General features: G+C 41.3%; 1 protein-coding gene across 2 annotated transcripts in view; it reads right to left on the bottom strand.

Annotated features, from left to right (window-relative positions):
* Positions 1-25,965, bottom strand: part of CALN1 (calneuron 1) — a 447,751-nt gene that overhangs the window by 330,792 nt on the left and 90,994 nt on the right. For both annotated transcript variants that reach the window (XM_074263986.1, XM_074263987.1), the window contains one exon: positions 15,680-15,804. In XM_074263986.1, coding sequence (XP_074120087.1) covers positions 15,680-15,797 — 118 coding nt within the window. In that variant the 5' untranslated portion in view covers positions 15,798-15,804. The remainder of the gene's footprint in view (positions 1-15,679; positions 15,805-25,965) is intronic.

Genomic DNA, 25,965 nt, shown 5'->3' with positions numbered 1-25,965 from the left:
TGTTTGATCGATATCTTTCTTCTATGAGCCAAGGAAGCTCTGACTACAATCACCCACCAAGATACGCAGGGCTGGAAATGGGGAAAGTGGAAGGCAGTAAGAGCAGGTCTTGGGGTGAGACTGGTGCTTATTGATATATAATCGACTACAGGAGAGTATAGAACAGTCACTTTGTTTTGCTCTAAAATCACCATAACAGAAGAAGAGGCTGGACTGGACCCCTCGTTCTACTATGAGTTATCCATGCCAAAAGAGGGAAAATATAGGGCCCCTCTTTCTTACTCCTCCATGAGTAATAATAATAGCAAATTCCAATTTGCCCACCCACACCACGCCAGTAATTCTGTAGCTCATTAACAAATGGAACCAAATGCAGTCCCTCCAAGAGCTAAGAACAATGGCCCCAGCATTTACTGTCCAGACATTGGGGGAGAATAGAGTTTCTAAAATGACTGATTTCTTGCAAAGCCACAAGAGAATTTCATTCCTAGCACCAAAGAATGCTACCCAGTTCAAGAATGTAATATTCTGGGGCAGCTAGGTAGGGCGGTGGATAGAACACCAGCCCTGAAGTTAGGAGGACCTAAGTCCAAATCTGATCTCAGACATTTAGCACTTCCCTGGGCAAGTCACTTAACCTCAATTGCCTCAACAGAATAGATAGATAGATAGATAGTTAGATAGATAGATAGATAGATAGATAGATAGATAGGAGATAGATAGATAAGCAAATAAATAAATAAATGGATAGATGAGTGAAGAAGTAAATAAATAAATAAATGAATAAATGGGTGAATGAATGAATAAATGAATGAGTAAATAAATAGATAGATAAATAAATAAAAGAAGTAATACTCTTTCATCTTGCCTCCAATTAGGGTAAGCTCCCCCCTACCCACCTCTCCCTTCATCATCACCACAACTCCAGGGGAAGGAAGATTATTGGTACCTGAGACAAAAGCCAATTGAGTGTAAACCAAAGACAAGGCCAGTTTGTAAACTGAATTTCTCAAGTGCAAATGGAAATGCAGAAACTAAAGACTGACCTGGGCTATGAAACTGGATTTCTTAGAGGAAGAATGGAGGTTCAACCTGGGAATATTGGGATTAATAAAGAGACAAGATTCAGGAAGTAGCATCAAACTGACCATTTGTTTGACTCAACCTGCTTTCTCAAACTTTTGGCCTTTTACAGAATTCTCTGCTTCTACCTCTACTGTCGCAAACTTGATCTTCCATATCCTCAGCCTTGACTTACCCATGATGGGAAAATGGGTTCAGACAAAGGTAGCTTTATGGCAACAGAAAACATCTCTAGAGAATCCTAATAGAGAATTTTGTTTTCCTCTATAAATGGTACCAGGAGTACTCCTACCATACCACTACCATTAACTATGGGGAGATGATACATCTATCCTTTTAACTATCATCATAAGGAGTCAAGAAGGGGGTCTAATAACAAAGAAGACAGCAATGCTTCTATTATGTTTTAAAGAATAGAACAGATGGAGAAGAGGAATTATACTACAACCGCCATCTTACCACAGCTACCCCTGCTACCATCATTTTCACTGTCACCACTATTGCTACTACTTACTCACTACTGCTGCTGCTGTCACTGTTATAACAGGATTCTGACTAGCATTTGGTAGAGAACATTTCCCACCTTCTTGCATGGAAAAAATAAATCACAGGTCAAGTTAAAAGAATAATAGTAATAACTCAGTAGAGAAAATTTCCTACCTCCTTGCATGGAAAAAATAAATCATAAGTCAAGTTAAAATAATAATAATAATAACTCTATATCAATGCTGCTTATTATAAACTTTACAAAAGGTTTTCCTCACAATCTTGTACTTAGTCATCACTGTGGACCACAGAATTTCCTTGACAAAAAGAAGGGGCCTTCAGCTTAGGAGACAAAGAAATAACATGGCTGCCTTCAAGGATCTTAAGGATTGTCCTGAGGAAGAGGGTTAGATGGTTCCTAGTTGACTTCAGGTGGTAAAAACAGGCAAATTGAGCCTTGGTAACAGAAATAATAGAGTTTTAAATTTTTACCAAAAATTGAATGGACAGTCTTGGAAAACAATGAACTTTCATTCCCTGGAGGTCTTCATGCAGAGATCGCCTGACCACGTGGGAGGTACAATAGAGGGAATTATCCACTAAGTATGAACTGGGCTAGAGACCTCTGAGTTCCTCTCTCTGTTTGTGAATACTAGGAAAAGTCATCATGAAAAGACCCAAGCTTTGATGTAAAAACGATCCTAAACCTCAAAAGCTATGTTGTGTCTCACTCAACTTTGCTAAACTCATTAGCCATCCCCAAGGCCAGATTGCCTTTGAGCTCAACTTCCCAAAGGACTCCTCCAAAAGGCTGGAGGCCCCCAGCCAAGGGTTTGCACTGCCATCCACCAACTACCACTCTAGGCAAGCAGAAGAGACTGAAAATAAAACCCAGATGGCCCAGGCTACTCGGACTCAATATGGCTCATTTCAGTGAAGAATTACCAGCAAAACCAAAAGCTCCAACCTCCCCACCTGGTATAGACAACTGCTTCTGCTCTCTTTTAGCTGTGCTAGTCCATTATGGCCAAGAGCTTAGACACCCATCATCTCCTCCCCAAAACAGTCACATCAAACTCCTTCCCATCACCAAGTCCCGGGGCAGTGGGTTGTGAGAGTTTGCAGAAACTCCCAGGTTCTCCAGCCCCACCACAAACCCGGACTGAAACAGTGGGGCCATTAACATGGGATGGAGTTTAGATCTTCCTGGGAAACACAAAAACAAAAATTGTTTCAAATCTTAACCAGATGGGGTTGAAGGAACCCTGGGGGCTGCAGGGATAAAAGCACACAGCTAGGAAATTGGGAGAGTCAGCTCAACAAAAGACCGGGAAGACCAGCTACAGAAAGCTCAAATTGGATCTTTATCAGACCATACCAAGGAGCTACAATATTATGCAAGCCTAACTCAAATCCAGAGAAATGAGAGCTCTGGCTCTGAGTATTGAAAGCTGCCAATTATTCCTTCAAGCGACAGAGATTCATCCAATAAATAAATATTTTTAAGGATCTATTATGTGCTACAACCCAGAACAGGTACTAGAGTCTTAAGAATTAAGTCTTGTCAACAAACCTCATAGTATCAGCCATCTGTTGCCCACCCCTATCCCCCATTATTAGCCCAGGGACACAGGAGTTTGTTGGGGGGGAGAAAGATTTGCTTAAAAAACCACCACTCATCCTTTGGAAGGGTGCCTTGGAAGCCCTAGTATTTTAAGGCATCCAGAGCCCAGAAAATGTTTCCCAAATAAAGCCCCATTTTATGGCACATGAGAGGTATCCTTGAGGACTCAAGGCCCACAAGGTCCGCCTGAGCTATAGCCTTGTTGGTTTTTCCCTGGAGAAAACAGGGACCTGAGAGCCAGTGTCACCAAGGCCCCTCCTGCCTCCCTTCTTGGTAGATTTAGAGCTGATCAGCACCTCAAAGATTACCTTATTCAACCCCTTCATGATGAAGAAACTGAGACCATCAGGTCATGTAAGTTCCAAGTGCCAGAGACAGATGAACAGTCTCCTTGTCTTCAGAGTCAATCAGTTAATAAGCATTTTGAGCTTATTATAAGTGACAAATAGGCACAAAGAGATAGAAAATAAGGTGATCTCTTAGACTCTGTCATTTAACTGACCACAAAGGGTATGATCCAAGGGCAGGTCAGAAAGGGAGAGTCAGGTTCGCAGGCAGGTATCAGGGCTAGAACCAGGACCATGCCAGGGAAAAGGATACAATAGAAAGGGAAACAAGATCAATATAAAGTGTATTAGAATCTAGCAGCAGCTAAGGGGCCATAATGCACAGAGGACCAGGCCTGAAGTCAGGAAGTCTCATCTCCCTGAGTTCAAATCCAGCTGTGTGACTCTGGGCCACTCACTTTAGCCCATCTGCCTCAGTTCCCTCGTCTATAAAATGAGCTGAAGAGGGAAATGACAAACCTTTGCATTATCTGTGCCAAGAAAATCCCAAATGGGTCAAAAATAGTCAGAACCTATCGAACAACAAGAGCACGATGGATTCAACTCCATCATTCCCAATCAGTGCCTTCCCATCACAGCAAGGCACAAACAAAGTCTCCTTAGTTTAGCATCTGAAGTCCTTCACAATCCGACCCCGACCTATGGTCCATTTTCACTACACATCATTCCCTTAATGTACTCTACACATGATCCAGTCAAGATGGCCTGATGAGAGTTCCTCATTCATTTCCCATCTCTGTGCTCCCCATATACAAGGTTCCCTAGGAGCAGAACAAGCACTTTTCTCTCTATCTGTCACATCACCTAGTTTCTTTCAAGGTTCAGTTCAAATAATACTTTCCAGAGAAAGATCCTGATATTCACTGCTCCTAGAAACTTCCCTCTTAAAATAATTTTTCCCTATTTTTGATGCCCTCTCAAAACTCCCAAATTTATTTTCTTTCTCTTTTCTATGTATCTATATACAGTCAGAGTCTCCTCCATCCCCATCTATCCCTTGATAGACCATAAGCTGCTTGAGGGAGGCAGTGGGTAGAGCAGTGGGCCTGGAATCAGAAAATTCGAATCCAACCTCTGACACCTACAAATTGTGTTATTCTAAGTCATTTAATTTTATCTGCCTCAGTTCCCCTATCTATAAAATGAGGATTATAATAATGCCTACCTACCAGATTGATTTGAGATCATATTCATAAAGTACGGTGCTCTATAAATCCAAGTATATAATAAAAAATCCAAATATATAAAAAAGCTGTTTTATTACTGCTCTTGTATTTCCAAAAACTAGCATATAGTAGGTGTCTAATAAATGCTTGTTGAGGGCTTGATTAAATATAAGAGGGCTCTAGTTCTGAGACAGTGGTGGCTTCATTTCATTAAGTTTTAGTCTGTCTGAAGAAGCATTCCTATGGCTTAGAATAAATGGATTAATATTTTCTGAGTCTTTGTCACTGCGAGCACATCTGGCCCAATCTGTCTGCAGAGAAAGTGAGTAAAGGCAACTTTCAAAGTTAATTTCTTACAATAGCCTTCTTCTTCAAGGAGACAGGCACCAAGGACAAATGTCTACTTCCTTCCACCCATAGGACCCAAGGGTTCTCAGAAAATGACCTTCTTCTGGCTATAAGAGGCAGTGTAGCTTAGGGGATAGGGAGCTAGTCTCATAACGGGGAGACTGGTCAAGTCAAGGTCAACAGTCTCTCAATGCTCTCAAGAAATCACAAAAGAGGCCCTGACCTGCACTGGTAGGGAGAGTTCCCTCACCTGGGAGTTCTCAGTAACAATGAGCTCAGAGATCTGGTCCCTAGACTTATGGAGAGATAGTTTGTAACTCCAGAAAGGAAAAAAAAAATGTAAGTATTTTTTTAAAAAAGAATCCCAATTTTTTTAGGCCCAGTGTGGCTCAGTACCATGTAATCTTTCCCTCATCCCCAGCCTTGCTAGGATCATAGGATGTCGGGAAGGCCTTTGAGATATACAGGCTTTATTTCCTTCCCAAGAGAGGGGAGCGCAGACACAAGTCTCCTCTTCAGGTAGGAGTTGTGAGGATCCCCTCTTACTATAAGAATATTTTTGCCTTCTTCTGATCCTGTGTCGACAGAGCTCATGTGGGCGAGTGACTCAAAGGGGCAATGTGCCTTCAGATTTTTAGAATCAAAACCTTCTTCAGTGGGGGAGAAGGAAAACGAAGGCAAGAGCTGACTTTAAAAGGAAATTCTGGCACACCGAGGCACAGGTGGGCTGGAGCACAGCACAACAGCCTCATCTGATTATTTGCTGCAGAGTTTTGCCCTCCTTTCTATTAGCTCATATTCTGAAAGGATTGTCTCATTTCCCAGGCAGCTTCTTCACAATACCTAGCATTGAGGAAGCAGGAGACCTAGCTTATCCCCATTGTACAGATATCAGGCCCAAGGTCACATATAAGGGACGGGGCCAATGACTAAATCCAAATCATCCATCTCCAAAGCTATTACTCTTTCCGCCATAGCACACTGCCTCAAGGATTCACCTGGATGTCAAGGGAACAGTCTGACGTTGCATAGAGCTTTAAAAATAGACAGCAGCCCACTAAAAGATTTATTAAGCATCCCAATTCTCCACCAGCCCTCCAGTACCACCACCATCATCATCCAAAAGTACTCAGTTACCTCTTCAGTACTTACATTGTGTCTGACACACTGAGCATAAATAAATGCTTGCTTTTTGATTATTTACATGTAAGTTTAAGATTTTCAAGATTCTTTATATGTATTATCTCCTTTGATTTTCAAAAATCCTACAAATTAAGAATTGTATGTATTTGTATTCCCATTTTTAAAGGTAAGGAAACTGAGGCCCAGGTTATCCTAGGAACTAGTTGTCTGCCCTCAATCTGGGCAAGATCGCTCTAGTAAATGTCTGAGGTGGCAGTTGAAAGCAAGTTCTCCTAACCCCATTTCCCCATTTTCAAGGTTCAAGCCACCAGGCCTCATTGTAAGAATTTATAGTCATTAAATATTTACTTAATGTTATAAGACTGACTCTTTCACCGGATCATTGATCTAGAGCTGGAATAAAACCCAGAATTGGCCATGTGATCCGATTCCTTCACTTTCCAGTTGAGGAAACAGAGGCCATGGGGGTTAAATAACCGGTTTGAAGTTGAACAAGTAATAGGAATCAAAATCAGGATTTGAATTCATGCCCTTTGCCCCTTTCTGAGGAATCATGATATCATCAATGTGCAGGTGGGGAGTACTAGAAAACCCTGATTGCTCCCACCAAAATTTTATTTCGTGGCTGGGGCATGAAAGGAAGAGGTATAAATGTTGGGATTGGGGTAGGGACTGAAAAAATAGGCTCAAATGAAGAAAAAGGTACCTTTCCCCAAAGCAGGAGAGTAAAGAGTCACTTACATGGTCCATAGGAAAGAGAATTAGATTTGGAGTCAGTGGAGCCAAGTTCAGATCCTGACTTGGCTATTTATTTCCCATGTGACTTTGGGCAATCTGATTAATTTCTCTAAGTCGCAGCTTTTGCAAAAGTAAAAGGAGAGGACTTTCTTATGTGAGCTCTAAGGGTCCTTCCAATTCAAGGGAGAAAAGAAAAACTAAGGGAAAGGGAAGAGAGATAGATGAGCTATCAAGGTACATGATCATGGACTGTGGGGAACACTGGAACAATGACAGGGAGAGATGGTGCCCAGATTGAGGGCAGACAACAAAAAAATCAAGTGGTCACAGCCCAGAATTCTGTCCCTTGATTTCAGGCATACATTCAGGGCCAGCCTTAAGGATAGTTGGAATAGATGGCTTTGGGGTGCTAGGAAAGACCCCCCAGTTTCCAAGATTTTCCATGGCAAGGTTCTGTGGCCTATTGCTAGTCAATAAGCATCTACTATGTGCCAGGCGTAGTACTAGGTGCTGGGGGCACAAAGAAAGGTAAAAGACAGCCCCTACTTTCAAAGAGCTTCTAGTCTAATGGAAAAGACAATATGTAAATAGAAAATGAAAGGAGGAAAGAGTAAGAAGAAGACATGATGAAGTCTGGAAGCTCAGTGAGAAATGGGGAGCACTGTTTACTATTTTACTGGTCTATCTTGGACACTTCTTAAATGGAGGATTTCGGAGGAACTCTCCAATCAGCACCCTCCACCGACTCCAATCAGCCTGCTAGCTAATAAATATAGCTCTATTTCCTCATCTAGACCAAATACCAGAGGCAATATTTCTTTGCATCCCCAAAATTGTAGCCACAGGGATCTCCCTACAGTTAGACGCTCAATAAATATTTGTTGAATGAATACATTCATGGGTGGATTTAATGGGTAAATGGATGGTTGGATTAATGAATAAATGGATGGATGGATGGATAATTTGTTGGATGGATGAATAAAGGGATGGAGTAGATGAATTAATGAATGATGGAAGAATGAATTAATTAATGAATGGATAGATGGGTAAACCTTTTTTAGAATTTTCTGCTCTAATTAGTTTGTTCAAGCTTTAGAGCTAGGGAAAAAAAAACCTTTAGAAAATATACCATAAAAATCTTCATTTTACTGATGAGAAAACCAAGATGCAAAGAGGGGGAATTCAAGATCAACACATCAATAGATAAAGAAATATATTTTCATAGGTGTGAGAACTCTCCCTCCAGAGATTAGACTCCTTTTAGATGAATATTAGTAAAGTGATCTTACTCAGAGAAAGCAGCAAAGCCAGCATTTGAACCTAGATCTCTGACTCTGGGGCTCTTTCCACAGTTGCCAACTTCCCTCTGCCTAATCTGGTGTAGCTTCTCTTCACCACCTTCTTCCTCAGTCCAACAATGGATGTGGACACAGTTAAAGGTAAAAGGTGAGTGAGAAAGACCTTTGAAGAAGAGGTCATTAATCAAGACATGATAAATAGACCTGGCTGTTCCCCAAAGTATTGGTCCTCTTTTAGTCAGTCAGGGATATGTGGCTGGCTCCTTGTTTCCCCTCTTTCCTGCAGGTATCTCTGGATGGACCATCTGCCCCACCTCAAACTACCAGCTGCAGGGATGAGAACATCCATTCATTAGTAATGGATTGATATTCAATGGGCATCTGCTTATGTCACCATCCACTAGCATAAGGTCACATTGGCCTCCACGGGGCACCAGCCACCTGCTACAAAGGAGACAATATCTGAAAAGGTACCTTCTTCTCCATCCACAAAGGAGAAACTACATAACTTCCTCTTCCTGAAAATAAAAGTTTACATTCAATAGAATACAATCTCTTTGGGCAAAGGTTGCCATTCATGTCTTTGTATTCCTGGCACCTAACACAAGCTAGTCACATTTTTAAAAATCTATATCCATGATTTAATCATTGTAGGAATCTCTCAGTAAAAAAAAAAAAAAATAGCTATGTCTATATCTATATATATATCCTCTACCAATACATGTCAGAACCTTTTCTGCAGCTTGGAGAGTTGGTTTTTAAAGCTGAGTGACTTGCCCAAGATCACACAGCCAATCAGTGTCAGAAGCTGGGCTCTGACTGGATTCGGGACATCTTCCATCCATAGCCTGCTTTCTATCACAGGATCCTAAATCTATGATCATAAGAGCCAAGGTGACCCTGAAGATCAAATCCTCTCTTTTTATGGATGAAACTTCTTGGGGTTAATGGAAAAGTCATAGAGGATGCAAGTATCAGGGGTAGAATTTGAACTCTGGTCTTATGTGTTTAAGGCACAGTTTCATAATTGGGATCTATGGAAGGAGGTCCATGAACCCAGGTAGAGGCAGGGAGTTACTTCTTCGTTTTCATCAGTCTGTAAGTGAAATCGAGCATTTTTGTCAAATATGCATGGAGACAACAGGAAATTATTCTGAGGAGTACGCAGCCGTCACCAGACAGCCAAAGGAAGCCATTATACGAATAAATTAATTACCCCTATTTTAGGTCCATGCTCTTCCTTCTTTGCCACAGTGCCTCCCCCTTCACTTTAATCTGCCTTTCAGCCTGGCACTTAGTAGGCATTTGTTTAATAAATACTTGTTGGACTATAGGCGACAGGTAGCAGCAACTCCAAGAAGACTTGAAACAAGACTTCTCAAAGAGATTCCTAAGCAGCTTAAGGCCCTGAAACTTTAGCTTCTTCCAAAACTGAAAAAATGCAGTCATCTGAGGCTGATTCAGTCCAATCTGTTTCCTAAACCTGCCCGGCCAGTGCCTTCTGCCTGCTAAAGTTTGAACCCCGAAAGCACGTGCTCGGTTCTGCTCCCTCCGGACCTTTGGACACAGAATGGGGCACAGAAGGAAGCATGATCAGAACTACAGCTTCATGTGTAGCCCCCGTTAATGAAAATGGCAGAAGTAATTATAATCATAACAACAGCAACAACAATAAGCTTCCATCCTCCGAGTCGGAGAACAAATGGCCTGTCTCCAGGAGAGTAGGCAGCATTCAGCTGATGGATGAGCCGGAGAGATTTCACCCAAGGAGGTGACTCCAAAAAGCAGCCCTCGGGCAGCACATAGGGTTTAGAGCACTGACTAAATCCAATTAAGCAGGTCTGATGCTGGCCCCGTGGCCACCGATGGCTCTGGGGGCTGTTAGGACGACTCTTTGCTCCTGATTCATCATCCCATGCTGTGCATGTATCACCTGTTCCCAAATGACACATTCTGGATCCTTGGTGTGTCTACTTCTGTGCACCGGCTAGGTCACAGCCTCTACCTTATGCCGGTGCAGTGATTGCCAAACCGGGGAGGCAGGGAGCCGCCCGTCTTGTTCAAAAGTTGCTGTGTCCAGGATCCAAAGGGTGGGCAAGCCCCTCTCCCCCTCCACTATGGATAGAAGAGGATGCATAACAAAGTTAGGACTGGGAGGGACCCCAGAGGTCACTTACTTCAATACCTTCATTGTGCAGCTGAGAAAACTGAGCCAAGAGAGAGACTGACAGGCTTGTAGTTCTTAATATGCATCACCAATATTTCAATTATTCCATAGCAGTGTGGCAGACTGGAGAGAAACTGACCTGGAGGAGGGGTGGGAAATCTGAGCTCATGCCCTTCCTCTCCCTCTGTGTGACCCGAAGCAAGTCATCCCCTCTCGGGGTCTCAGGGTCCAGCAGCCAGCGACAGTCTGAAGATTCCCAGGTCCTAGCACAGAGCCTTGGTACCAGTAAGTCCTTAATTAGTAGTTATTGACTTTCCTCATCTGTACAACAAGAATGCTCTCCAAACTCCCTTCTGAATACTAAGATCCCAGGTACCTAGTACAATGTCTCAGTATACAGTTGATGCTTAATAGAAGTTTAATGAGCTGGACAAGATGGACTCTGAAGTCCCAACCAGCTTCTGAGCAATATCCGAGCCAGCCTGACCGGCTCCATGATCAACCCCACTCAATGCCCTTAATAAGTTCAATCCACTTTCCTAAATACTTAAGTACACCCAAGCCTGGCTCCCAGGCACACACTCAGATGTTCGCCTCCCCCAGAGGGTCAGAATTCATCCTGGGACAATGAGCTGACCACTTCCTGTCCGGATCTCAAAGCCAAGTAGAGACAGCAGAGCCGGACCTCTCACTATGGAGGACAGACCAAGCCCAGGCTTGCAGTGTTCATTAGGAATGGTCAGTCCCAGGACTCAGACCCAACAGGAATCCATGGGAACCTGGACGACGTCCCATTCCCCATTCCTCTTCTTCTGAATGTCTGGAAACTGAGGGCATCTCGAAGGACTAGCCCTAGGCAAGGATGGGGCCTAATCTTCCAATCTAGCTGTGCTTTGGACCTATTCCCAGCTCAGGTTTTCCTCTACTTGCTGGTCCTCCCCCCTGGAACTACTGAGATGTCCGTCCCTCCCACCCTGCTGTTATAGTTACCAGGCCTTGCCCATCCACCAAGAAATCCTGCTCTGTCCTTACATTCTCCTGGCCTATGCTTGAGCCCCTGCCCTTCTCCAGGACACCAGAGACATCGATGGAGCTTGGAAGGAAATACCTTACTAGCAGCGAAAGGAAAGGGGTTAAAATAAAACAACCAAACAGCATAAAGGTATTAGGAAATCAGGAATTTTGTTCTAAGAAATCTCTACACTCGGAAATGTCTCCTAAGGCCCATTCCCATCTAACGAGTATCTCAACTGGCACAAGGCTTTCTCAGCGAACTCCCCCGCCCCTACTTCCAGCCCCTCTCAGATTCAAGGCAGGGGTCCCCTCTGACTCTATCTGGGCCTTCTTACTGTTTCTCATTCACAACATTTCATCTGTCTTCATACTGGTTGCCCCCCATGCCTAAACCCCCCCCTCCACACTCCCACTCTTGATTTCTTCAAGATCCAGCCCCAGAATCACCATCAACATGAGTCCTTTCCTAATTCCCCTCCCCAGATGCAAGTACCCTTCCCTCCCACCCAAAAAAAAATCTTTTAATTTTTTTTATTTTTCAAATCATATTTTCTCCAGTTACGTGTCAAAAAAAAATTTTAGCATTCATCTTAACAAGATTTTGAGTTCCAAATTTTTCTTCCTCCTTCTCTCCCCTCCCCTCTCCTCTTCCAAAGATGGTAGGCAGTTCAATATAGTTTATACATATGCTATCATGTAAAACATATTTCCATATTAATCACAGTTGTGAGAGAAGAAAATGATCAAAAGGAAAAAACTATCAGAAAAAATAAAGAAATGAAAAAATAGGCTTCGATCTGCATGCAAAGTCCAGCAATTCTTTCGATGATTATGCATAGAATTTTCCTTGGCTTGGATCATTGTGTTGTTGAGAAGAGCTGAGTTGATCCTAAAAAAATTACCTGATTTTTTTTTTGCATGGATCAATATATATAGATGTGTATAGAGACTCTTCTGGTCTATATGTACACACACACACACACACACACACACACACACACACACACACATATATATATATATAAAAGCTCCCTGAGAGCAGGAACTCTTTCATTTTTGTCCCCATATCCCCAATCCTATACTCAATACCTGACCCATGGTAATAAATACTTGCTGAACTGACTGCTTGGGAGAAGACTCCATACTCTGCATGTTTGTGATATATATCACAGCAGCCAGCGACAGCCTGAGCAGGCTATCCCCAGCCTGGTTTAATGGTTTAATGAAACATCTCCTGTCTTGCCCTATTTCCCCAATCGCACTGAGCTCAGCCAGGTGTAGGGCAGCCCCATCTTTCCCCACAAGGCACATAGCCCATCCTTGGATCTCCTATTTTCATTTGACAGCATGCTAGCATTTCATACAGAAAATGATCATAGAGACTATCTCTAACCCAGTGCAGATCTCAGAAGAATATAGCCCAGATTACCCTCCCAGATTCGGCACAAGACACCTCAGATGTCACCTGGCCCTCATTTTACAGATTAGGAAACTGAGGCTAAGGGCAGGACAAGAACTAAGTTTGCAAGATCAAAGATCCACATAGTTAAGCACCGCAGTTCCCTCCAAACCAACTCAATTCCCACTGCTCCAAAAACCTGAAAAACTAGTCTAAACTACTCTAGTCTAAACTACTGCAGAGCTTTACAGATCCTGATCAAGAATTCCTCTTTTGAGGGGGCAGCTAGGTGGCACAGTGGGTAGAGCATCAGCCTTGAATTCAGGAGGACCCGAGTTCAAATCTGGTCTCAGACACTTAACACTTCCTAGCTGTGTGACCCTGGGCAAGTCACTTAACCCCAGCCTAAAAAAAAAAAAAAAAAAAAATTCCTCTTGAATCAAACTAAGTCTCAATCCTACCTACATAACCTTGCCCATTCTCACAGAGTCCAGAGCCCCTCACAATCTCACAAAGATCCCTCCTATAACAAAAACCTTTTTTCCATCCTCTTTTCCCCAAAAACATTTTAGCAAATGAAGTAATCAAGCAAATGTCACAGCAGTCAGTCTTCTTCTCCTTCCCCCTGCCATCCTTCCCCATCACATGGGCTAAACTTCAGATCCCTATGCTGTTTGGCATAGCGCACCCGCCATGGGGATAACTTCCCCGCCCTCCCATCTGGGGAGATAACTTTGAGTCTCCTGGATCCGTGCACATGTACAACACATTAGATTAGACCATTAAACTTACCAGCATTAGGACCATCTGCAGCGATTCTAATTTCTCATCTCTAGAGTCTCAGTTGAGCCCTTGCCATAAAACATGGTGATGATGGTTAGGGGAAGAGGATCTGGACCCAGGATCATTTAGACTAGATTGAGATAAGCTCTCTGGTGTCCTGAGCATTCTACACAGGAGAACCCCAAGTTCTAAAGCAGGGCTGCTGAACCTGGGGCACATGAATAGATTTTAGGTAGTTCATGAACTTGGATGGGGAAATTTTATCTCCTTTCCTCCCCCCATCTCTAATTGAAATTTAGAATTTCCTTCAATTATTTAAAAGTATTATTCTGAAAAATAGTCCATAGGCTTTGCCAGACCACCAAAGGGGTCCATGATACAAAGAAAGATAAATAACTCTTGATCTAGTTGAATCTTCTCTTATTTCCTTAGGGAAAAACTCTCAAACTCAGAAAGATAACACAGTGTAGCAGATGGAGTGTTGTTCTTTGAATCTGGAAGACCTGAGTTCAAATTCCCACACTATATGACCAGGAACAAGTTATTTGAACTCTCTAAGTATCACATAAAATGAGGGGTGGAAGTTCATGACCAACAGAACAAGGGGAAATACTGTAAAATGATAATGGCCAAGTTTGAGCCCAAGAGAAAAAAAATATCTCTACCAATTTCTTTGCAGGGATGGAGAAACTATGAGTTTAGCATACTGCATGTGATTGATGTAAACTTTTTTAAACTATGAGTTTAGCATACTGCATGTGATTGATGTAAATTTTTTTAAAGTATTCACTGGCTTTACCAAAGTTTTTAGCTGTGGTAGAAAGGGAATAATATATCAGTAAAGGTGAGATACAAAAGAAAAAGAATATAACCAAAAAATGAAAGTGTGTTGAACGGGGTCATTTTTAAGATCTCTTCCAGATCTGAATTTCTGACTTATTGATTCTTATAAGCTGAAGGGTCCACTACTCAAAGAAAAGTATCTGTGGGGTCTGAATAACATGAACCTCTGAGGGCACGGGGAGGAGAGCCCATCTAGGAGCACTGACCCTGCAAGTCTTGGAGAGTCTTCCCAAAAGTTTGATATTAAAGAAACTGACCAATGTGTTTCATAGTTGCCATCTCATCCATACAGTAAATGTACAACCATGCTTTTTTCAAGATTGTTCCCCTCTATTGCTAGCTCTGAGTGTTCATGGAATCATAGGATCATGAGATCCTAAGTTTGGGGAATTTAAGTGTGGAAGGGATTTTTAAACAACATAGGATCAATAGTTTAGATCTCAAAGGAATCTTAGAGATCTTTTATCACCCTCATCTTGCAGATGGGAAAACTGACCCCCAAAGAGATCAAATGAATTATCTATGGTCATGTAGATGGTAAGTGGCTGAATCAGGATTTGAATCCAAGTCATAAGATCGTAAAGACCATCAATACCCAACCATCCCCATTTTACAGACGAGGACAATGACATGCAAAGGATTATCTCACAGAGGTGGGAAACAGCAAAAGCTCTTTGGCTCCAAAGCCAGCCTGCTTTCCATTGCACACATCCAACTGCCTCCCACCAAGTCTTATAACACAGTTGGAGGCTGTTGACTTATTTTCCACTCCCATATCCACTTAGAAATGACTGTTGAGAAGCACCGGTCTTGGCCAGGAATCAAAGCAGAGGCCAGCCTCAAGCCAAGAGGCAGCCATCACCAGCATCTGACCCTCCTCTGCAGCTGGTGTACCCCATAAAAGACAATTTGGAAACATGGCAGCCACTGGACCATAAGAAGTACAAAACATGGGAGACACAGCCCCTTGAATGAGCCAGCAGCTTGTCCTTGGGGATGGAAATCATTCACCTTGATCATCCATTCACTTATTATTGAGGTGTGTTTTCTATGTGGTTATGGGTCAGCCAGGCCTGAATAGGGAGGGGCCACCTGAAATTTTATTTATGACTTTTTATTTCCCTATTTGCCACAGCCTGACTCCAGCCATGATTCCCCGCTAGGGCACCAACAGCTGAGACTATTCTCCTCCACCGGCCTGCCCAGGATGGTGAACCCCCCAACAAGGCACGTCTCTTACCGTCCAATTCTTCCACTGAGATGTTAGCAAGCTGTTCACTGTCACTGCCTGCAGAGAGGGACCGATTCAGATAATTCCCCTTATACAACAAGCCAGCTGTCACATGATGGAACGGCATCTTCTCCCTGCTCAGAAGAGATGGGAGAAGAAAAAAAAATTATCGTTTCATCCCTTTTTTAATTGTTAAAGTCTTATAAAAGTAAACTCCTTGAGGGCAGGAACAATTCCATTTTTTTCTCTTTACATCACCACCTAAAGTAATTCCTAGTACATGCTGGCACTTAATAAATGCTTGTTGATTATTGTCTCCCCCTTTAGAACGTAAGCTCTATGAGGGCAACAACTGCTCCTTTTTTGTTTCTATTTCCCCAAAATCCAGCCAGTTCCTGGTACATAGTAAGTACTTAATAAATGTTTGGTGACATTGATTAAAAGCATTAAAGAGAGATTAAATTAAAGATTTAGAGTAGAGTATAGACATGATCTGTTCCAATCTCCTTATCTTACAGATGAAGAAAAGTAAGATGGTCATGGGTTGGAGACTTGCCCACCATCATCAGGGAAAAAAAAAGATTCATTCCTCTTCTATTAGAGACATGACTTTTTTTTCCTTTGAGATCAAATCCGTTCTTCCTTAAAATAATCTACCCCTGCCTTCCATGATACTACACCATTCTAGTCCTCCTTTTACCTCTGACCACTCTTTAATCACAACCTTCGACTCATGAGTTTAGAAGCCTCAAAGACCATCCAGTCCATCCCCCATGTAAATGATAAACCCCATGTTACAACAGTTCCCAAATCTGACCGTCACCTTTCGAAGTGATGAATGCTGTTAACAGTAACAATAGCCATAATAGCTAATATTAATATGGACCTTATTATGTGCCAGGCAATGTGTTAAGTGCTTTTAAAATTATCTCTAGTTGACAGATGACAGATTACAGGCTGGGACCCGAAGAACTCTCCCAATATTTGCCCCCAAACAACTTTAAATTGCCACCTCAAATCAAATTTGGAGCAGTAGAGCCACAAAAGGTCAGAGGGAGATATTTTTTTCAGTCTGTGACAACTTAGGAGATTTGCTGAAGAGGTCTGTAACATTGGGAGGGTGCAGAGCTGGAGAATAATAGGAACACCAAAAGTGGGCTTGGAGGTGTTTACAAAAATGACAACGAGGACTTCAGGAACTCTCAGCCCGGAGATAAGAGGATTGGACAATTTGTCAGAAAGTGCCTTTGCTGGCACTGGGTGCGGCTGATGCTGAGCGGAAACTCTATTTCTCATAAGCAGTTCTGGATTGCAGTTCCAGGATGTAAAGGAGCATTTGTGATCAGTCACAAAGGAGCAGGGGATCTGGTCACAATTCTGTGGCCAAAAGAAATAATAATACTTGCAATTATAGAAGAACAGGAGATCTAAAGACCAGAGTACAGACCATGAGAGCAGTGGCCACATCTCTCCCAGGATAACACCACCTTGGAAACATTGAAAACTTGCAGACCCCCAGAACTCCCCTGAAAGCAGCAGCACAAAATAAGTCTAAAGCTTAGCACAGTGCCTCCCCACCCTTAAGTGAGCAGAACCCAACTTTAACATAAAAGTTCAACGTGAAGGAACAGATTGGAGAAATGAACAAACAACAAAAAAGAATTTGAGCATAAAAAACTACTACAGTGGAAAGGAGGACCAAGACATAAACTTAGCAGAGGGACAATATTGTGAAAATAGCTAAAAATCTCAAAGAAAATTATAATTGAATACAAGCCCAACAAGAATTCCTGGAAGAGTTTAAGAAAAATTAAGAGTGGTAGAGGAAAATGGGGGAAAGAAATGAGAATGATGCAAGAAAGTTATGAAAAGAACTAACAGCTTAGCTTTTTTGTTTTTTAAGAGGCAAGCATACTGAAGAAAATATCACCTTAAAAAAGTGAAAAACAGAAATATACTAAGAGGGGGGAGAAAGGAGAGGTAGAATGGAGCAAATTTTCTCACATAAAGGAGAGATGCAAAGAAGATTTTTTATTGTAGAGGGGGAAATGAGGGAGGGGCAAATGTTTGAACTTTGCTTTCAATGGAATTAGTTCAGAGAGGGAAGAATATATAATGATATAGATACACATATACATATCTATGCGTGTCTGTGTGTATACATATATATATATATATATATATATATATATATATATATATATATATATATATATATATATATATATATATACACATATACAAGTATAGATAGATAGATAGATAGATATAGAAACACAAACTGTAAAGGGCTAGAACTGAGCAGATGCAAGGTAACCTGGCACATGAGGCTAATTACCAAATGGACAATTCTCTATTAACATGTTTGGAGGATGACCCTACTTAACTATTCTGTGCTGGCTCAATCAATGGGGGTGGACAAAGAAGGGAAAGTGAGATCAGTGGGTGGAGTAGGAGGAGGAGGGTCATTCTTGGGTGGTAGAGAGAGAGGAAGGAGGTAGAGAGATTCCTAAATCTAATCCCCTGACACCAAAAGACCAAGAATAAAGACTTTTGCTTATTCTAACTCCAGCTGATTCTAAGATATCCAGGGTCTCAACAACAAACAATTGAATATAGAAATCTATCTTACCCAATAGGGAGTTAGGAGGGATGAGAGCTTTAGGAGAGGATGATTCAGGCAGGAATAGATTAGAGAAGGCAATGGTCAGAAGTAAGACAGACTTTTGGGGATAGAAAAGATAAAAATAAGAGGATAAAAAAAGGAAATGGGATGAAGTGAAACTCACAGTTAGTGATCATAACTGCGAATGTAAATGGTATGAGAACAGAAGTAGATAACAGAGCAGATTAGAAACCAGAATCCAACAATATGTTGTATGCAAGAGACATACTTAGGACAAAAAGATATGCAGAGAGTTAAAATGAAGGACTAGAGTCTATTTTGCTTCCGCTGACAGTCAGGATGGTAATCATGATATTAGACAAAGTAAAAGCAAAAATAGATTTAACTGAAAGAGATAATCAAGAAAACTACATTTTTTCTAAAAGGTGTCATACTCGATAAAGCAAAATTTAAAGATTTACAGCAAGTTCTTCTGAAAAAGACTGAATTTCTCAAATGTATTGGGAACTGAATCAAAATTGTAAAAATAAGAGCTATTCCCCAGTTGATAAATGGTCAAAGGATTTGAAAAAGCACTTTTCAGGAGAAATCAATGCTATCTTTAGTAATATTAAAAATTCTCTAAATCACTATGTTAGAGAAATGAAAATTAAAACAACTCAGGAGGTACTTTATACCTACTAGTAAGTGACAAATGCTAGAGAATATGAAAGAAAATAGGTGCATGGATAAGTAGAGTGGTGAACTAGATCAACCATTCTGGAGAACTATGTTCAAAGGGCTTTAAACTAGTTCTGTTCCCCAAAGAGATTTTTTTAAATGAAAAGTATATGTAAGAAAATATTTATAGCAGCTCTTTTTGAGATAACCAAGAATTAGAAATTAAGGGCATTGTCCATCAACTGGGAAATGATTGAACAACTTGTGACATATTATTGTGTTGGAGAACTATTGTACTATAAGAAATAATGAGTGGGGTAGTTAAAAAAACAACATGGCAAAACCTGTACAACCTAATGCAAAGTAAATAGAGAAGAACCAAAAGATTATTGTCCACAATAACAACAATGTTGCAGTGACGATCCATGGTGAAAGACTTGTCTACATTGATCGATACAATGATTCAAGAAAATTCCAAAGAACTCATGATGAAAAAAATGTCATCTATCTCCAGAGAGAAAACTGATGAATTGAGTGCAAATTAAAGTAGAATTTTCTCCAATTTATTTGGTTTTTTTTTCTGAAATGGCTAAGATATAAATATGTTTTGCATAATTTCACAAGTTTAATTGATATGACATTGTTGCCTTCTCAGTGAGTGAGGGAAGGACTGAAGGGAGGAAGAATATCCAGAGTTCAAAATTTAAAAAGAAAAGAATTCCAAAATAAATAAATAATTTTTGGAAAAAAACAAAAATAAAATAAAATTAATGTCTCACTTAGTCCTCAACAACAACCCTGGGAGATAGGTACCATTATGACTCACATTTTTACAGATGAGAATACTGAGGCAAGCAGAGGTTAAGTAATCTGTCTAGGATCACATAGCTAATAAGTGTCTGAGGCCACATTTGAACTCAGGTGTTCCAGTCCTCTATCCGTCATGTCACCCTGATGCTCCTTCATACCGAGGAGAGTCGGTGCCAGAGGTTTTCTCATCTTTAAATGAGAGAGATTAGAGTCTCATGTGGCTGTCACCCATATTTAGTGCCCCATTTTCTACTGAGCCGCCACATATCCAAATTTGTTTTATAGTTAGAGGAATTAAGTGAGGTGAGATCATGGCTGCCTCATGTGATTAGACTCTACTTTCACTCTTGGCCAAGTTCAGTATTTCTCAGAAGCCATTTCTAGATGGATTTGGTTTAGGAGAAAGGGAGTAGAATTTCGCCCTTTGTAACTGGGTGATTTCATTGCTATAAGGAATTCTTGGTAAGGAAATTTCCTCTACCAAAACAGTTCAGCAAATGTTTTTCAGAGGTCAAGTGACTCTCCTAAGATCACATAGCCTATATGGATCAGAGCCCCTAGATCCAGGTCTTCCTCTTTCCAAAATCAACCTATTATAATATCTATATAATCTGTCTATTATACCATGATCCATGAGCAATATGGTAGCTCACCTCTTGCCCCACCCCCCAGCCTAGCAAAATATTCCCCAAAACTATAAAAGGAGCAAAAAGAACTTTGTGGTGGTCCTAGATCTCAAGAGTCACCTAAGGCAACAGATATTGAAAAGTCAGATGAAACAAGTGACTGGTTTTCCCCTTGCTGGGAAAATTCCATCTGTGCCATACCAAGAGGACTAAGGGAATCGTGCTATTAATAAATATTTATCACAGAACTTCGTACGGTGTGACTGGCTCAGATATACCTGTACACACACACACACACACACACACACACACACACACACACACACACACACACGACTGAATCAACCAGGCACAGATGTGCTCTGGTCTGGCAGAATTTGATGGATTCTACACCAAAAATTAACAGCTCCTCGTGATGGTACAGGATGCCCTCAGACCTCCCTAGAAGTGAGGGAATCATCCTATTAGACCAAGTTCAGCAACCTCCATAAGCCTGAGGGGCTACCCCTGGAACTACACACTGGCTTGAGGCTGCCACTAACAGATGCTAACAAGAGCTGACATTTCTAAAGAAGTAGAAGGCTTGCAAAGGCACTTTGTATACATTATCTCACTAAAATCTCACAACAGGACATGAAAGTAGGTACCCTGACTATCATTACCTCTATTTTGGGCTGAGGAAACTGAGGCATCAGCTGAGAATGGCAGATGAAGGGAGGAAGGAAAGGAGGAGAGGAAGTGGATGTACCTCTATCTGTAAAAGGAGATATTGGATTAGGTGGCCCTGAGATCTTGATTCTGATGTATCCTAAGATCCCCAAGGGCAGCAATAGGGAAACAGAGGGCTAGATCAGCAGTCCAAAAGATCTCGGTTCAAATTCTGTCTCAGACATTTCCTAGCTAAGTGACCCCGGGGAAATGGTATTTTTAAAATTGTATCTCTTCCACCTGATAGCATGTTGGGGCTCCCTGATTTCCCCAAACCCAGCAAAACGTGGTACAATTTTCTCTGTTTTTATTACTAAGTTCAAATCCCAAATCTGATGTATGGGCAAGTTTTTTCTTCTCTCTGGGTCCTTGTTTTTTCATCTGTAAAATGAAGGGATTAAACTAGATGGTCTCTTCCAATTGGATATTTCCCTTCCAATTCCATACAAATAACATTAAAAATAAGAATAGTGGGGCACCTAGGTGGCCCAATGGATAGAGCACCAGCCCTGAAGTCAAGAAGACCTGAGACATGAGTCTGGACTTAACACTTCCTAGCTGTGTGACCCTGGGCAACTCATCCCAATTGCCTCAGCAAAAAAAAAAAGAATAAGAATAGTTAACATTTATATAGCTCTTACTACATACCAGGCACTATGCTAAAAGCTTCACAATTATTTTCTCCTTAGAACCTCACACCAACCCCAAGAAGTGGGAGCTATTATTATCCACATTTTACAGATGGGAAAACAGAGGCAGAAAGAGGTTAAGTGTCTTGCTTAAGATCAAACAGAGAGAGAGAGAGAGAGAGAGAGAGAGAGAGAGAGAGAGGGCACACTCCTGTCTGATCTATAAGATTAGAGGAAAACCATTAGACTCATTGTTACCCGATCACTTCACCAGTTAGCGGTGGGGAGGATCTTTCCACCTCACAAGGAAACGAGAATATCTGCCCTTTTTTCCATATTGCAAACACTCATCCCCCCCCCATTCCCTTCCCTGCCCAGGTTTTTGCACCTGTCTTCAAAGATGTTTTCCACCATGACAAAAGGATTCTAGCTCAAGCCAATATGGCAGCCCTACAATAAAAAAAAAACCTGATCTCTGCTGCCCACTCCTGCTTGGGAAATGCCAAGAGTTTTCTGGAGAATGCCGAGCTCCAAGTGGTCGCCCAGTGAAATATTGCCACATCACATCGATTGGTGAAACTTGCCTGGAATTGCATTTCCAACTAGCTTTTAATTCAGCTAACAGCAATGCGACAGAGGTGTAACTAGGGTGAGTCAATCAGGCTACTGCCAAAGGGTACACACGTGGGAGTGAGGGGCAGAGGACATTCTTCCTCCCATCAAATAACTTGGAGCATTTCAGAAACTGTACTATATGAACATTGTCTTCACTTCTTCACTTAGTTCTGGATCCTATGGTCACAGTATCTTCCATCCTTGTTAGCTCCATTTTCTGGCAACATCATCACTTATTGTCTTCTCCCTCTTTATGCTCTTCTTCTGGCTATGGATTTCTCCCCTCCCCCAGGGCAATGGGACATGGCTCACATTTCCTTTCCCAATATAAACTGTGTCCAGAGTACACTCTGTACTCCCCATTTTCATACCCTCCTCCTCCAACATTCTGTGAATTGAATTTGTCCCCCAAATTTCTTTCAGCTCTGATTATTGTTGACATTGGACCCACACAGAAATAAACCCAAGCTGGGACTGCCTTTCCTCACTCAAAAATGGTTCATGGGTGATTCAAGAAGTCAGATCTGGGACCATTTTTGGATAATTAACAGCAAGTCCCAATGCACATCATGCCAATCTTTGAGGTAGTTTGGGTTAGGGGTTATCAGATCTTGAATCAGCAAACCCAGTTGTCATTGGTTAGTCATTTTCTGCCACATCCTGTGCTTTCTGACCCCATTTAGGGTTTTCATGACAAAGACACAGGAGCAATTTGCCATTTCTTTTTCTAAATCATTTGATAGATGGGGAAAATAAAGCAAATAGGGTCACACAACTAGTAAGTGTCTGAGGCCAAATTTGAACTCAGAACAATGAGTTTTCCTAACTCCTGGCCTGGAACTGTGTGCACTACGGCACCCCCTAACTATCCTGGAATCAGTAAGTTCTAACTTCAAAATGAGTCTCAGAAATTTAGTTTGTGTGATCCTTAATCACTTAATTTCTCTGTACCTTGGTTGCCCTTTCTATAAAATGAGGAGGTTGGACTTGATGGCTTTTAGAATCCCTCCCAGCTCTAGATCTATAGCAGCCATGAGAATGACATCTACAAGGGATGCTTTCCTCCATGATGTTTGCAAGGGTTAAACCCGAAAGGGGGGTCAGTGTTCTAGAAACACGCTGCTGTCCTCCCTACTCTTAGACTTGGCTGTCCATCTGTAGCAGTTGGTGGTGGTTGGAACCTGGACAGGAGGAGGGGAGCAGAATCCTTTCTTCATAAGGGTATAGAACCTTAAAGTCTCTACATTTAGAAAGTATTCTTGGTGTTCTTGGGGGCACCACAGCTCCCATCAGTAGCAGTTGGTCTGCAGTGATGGGGAGGTGGTGAACCCCTAATGACAGTGACGGGGCATTTCTTAGGGCAAGAAGGCTATAGTCCTTGGTCTGACCTTCACCAAGCCACTTAGTGTCTATTAGGTGGAATCTTCCAAAGGAAGTGGTTGGCAGGTTTATAAGCAGTTATATAAATAACTACAGGATACACCAGGTGCCACATGGAACCATTCAGATCCTGGAGGGATGCAGAGAGATATACAAAATAGCTTAATGTCCGGGAGCTGTGTTCACATAATAAATTTGGTCCCAAACTAGGCCCTGAAGCCATAATGCACCCAGAAAGGTCTCAGGTGGAAACTTGGACAGAAGGGCATTCATCCATGTATCTAAAATGATGCAAGTAGGTTCTCAGGAGGCCATGTCCATATGGCACGGAGAGGGGAAAGAAGCACAGCTAAGAACTGCACACTGGCATGCAGAAGACCTCTTTTTCCTGTAGCAAAGGCCTAGAATTTCCGAGCATCATCACTGGTCCGTTAGAAGCATTTGTTTCTCCTCACTGAAACACCAAGTTCAGAAGCGCTCTAAGATCCATAAGAACAAATCCATTCATTCGCTAAGTATCAAGCACATGTAAGGGACAAATACAGGTTATTCTGCTGGCAATGCTAAGATGCCGAAGACACAGTTCCCACTCTCACACTGCTTACACTCTATCTGGGAGGTAACATGTACACAAATAACTACAACATAAGAAAAAAATCAATGAGCAGATCAAGCATCCAAATTCAAGACCCACAAACATTTATTAAGCACCATGTCACTCTGCCATGCTAAGCACTGGGGTAAGTCAAAAAAAAAGCATCCTGGTCCATATGAAATTTACAGTTTGGCTAGGGAGATGAGAGGAGTACCCCAAAATTACATATCAAAGCAACATAAGAAAAGTTAATGAGTTAACTGAAACAAATTTTTGTGGATGTTCAGAGGAGAGAAGGGGAAGATGGATAATTCCTAAATTCAGGTGACAGTTCCAGAGCAGGGCAACATTTGAGAAAAGGAATAACCTTGCCAGTTGGACAATTCAAGGACCACAAAAAAGAGTCAGGGGTTTTATGAGCAAAAGAGAGAATTGAGAAGGTAGAAAGAACCAAGACTTTTCAAAGAAAGCAATCTTCCTCTCTTCAACAATGAGATGATTCAAACCTGTTCCAGTTGTTTAGTCATGAAGAGAATCAGCTCCACCCAAACAGAGAACTATGGGAAATGAGTATCGATCACAACATAGCATTTCCACTCTTTCTGTTATTATGTGCTTGCATTTTCCTTTTCTTTCTCAGGTTTTTTTTCTTTCTTTCTAGAGCCAATTGTTCTTGTGCATCAAGATAATTGCATAAATATGTACACATATATTGGATTTAACATAGATTTTAACATATTTAGCATATATTGGACTATCTGCCATCTGGGGGAGGGGGTGGGGGAAAGGAGAGGAAAAGTTGGAATAGAAGGTTTTGCAAAGGTCAATGTTGAAAATTTTGTTTTGTCAATAAAAAGGAAGAAGAAGAAGAAGAAGAAGAAGAGAGAAGAAGAAGAAGAAGAAGAAGAAGAAGAAGTAAGAAGAAGAAGAAGAAGAAGAAGAAGAAGAAGAAGAAGAAGAAGAAGAAGAAGAAGAAGAAGAAGAAGAAGAAAGAAGGGAAGGAAGGAAGGAAGGAAGGAAGGAAGGAAGGAAGGAAGGAAGAAGAAAGAAAGAAAGAAAGAAAGAAAGAAAGAAAGAAAGAAAGAAAGAAAGAAAGAAAGAAAGAAAGAAAGAAAGAAAGAAAGAAAGAAAGAAAGAAAGAAAGAAAGAAAGAAAGAAAGAAGAAAGAAAGAAAGAAGGAAGAAGAAGGAAGGAAGGAAGGAAGGAAGGAAGGAAGGAAGGAAGGAAGAAGGAAGAAAGAAAGAGAAAGAAAGAAAGGAAAGGAAGAAGGAAGGAGGAAGGAAGGAAGGAAGGATAGGAAGGAAGGAAGGAAGAAGGAAGGAAGGAAGGAAGGAAGGAAGGAAGGAAGGAAAGGAAGGAAGGAAGGAGAAGGAAGAAAGAAAGAAAGAAAGAAAGAAAAGAAAGAAGAAAGAAAGAAAGAAAGAAAGAAAGAAAGAAAGAAAGAAAGAAAGAAAGAAAGAAAGAAAAAAGAAGAGAGAGAGAAAAAGAAAGAAAGAAAGAAAGAAAATGAAAGAAAGAAAGAAAGAGAATGAAAGAAAGAAAGAAAGAAAGAAAGAATGAAAGAAAGAAAGAAAGAAAGAGAATGAAAGAAAGAAAGAAAGAAAGAGAATGAAGAAGAAAGAAAGAAAGAAAGAAAGAAAGAAAGA

This window comes from Sminthopsis crassicaudata, chromosome 4 (genome assembly GCF_048593235.1).
Source record: "Sminthopsis crassicaudata isolate SCR6 chromosome 4, ASM4859323v1, whole genome shotgun sequence".
Taxonomy (NCBI): Eukaryota; Metazoa; Chordata; class Mammalia; order Dasyuromorphia; family Dasyuridae; genus Sminthopsis; species Sminthopsis crassicaudata.
The sequence above is the reverse complement of the archived record's forward strand: the minus strand, read 5'-3'. Positions and strand labels throughout refer to the sequence as shown.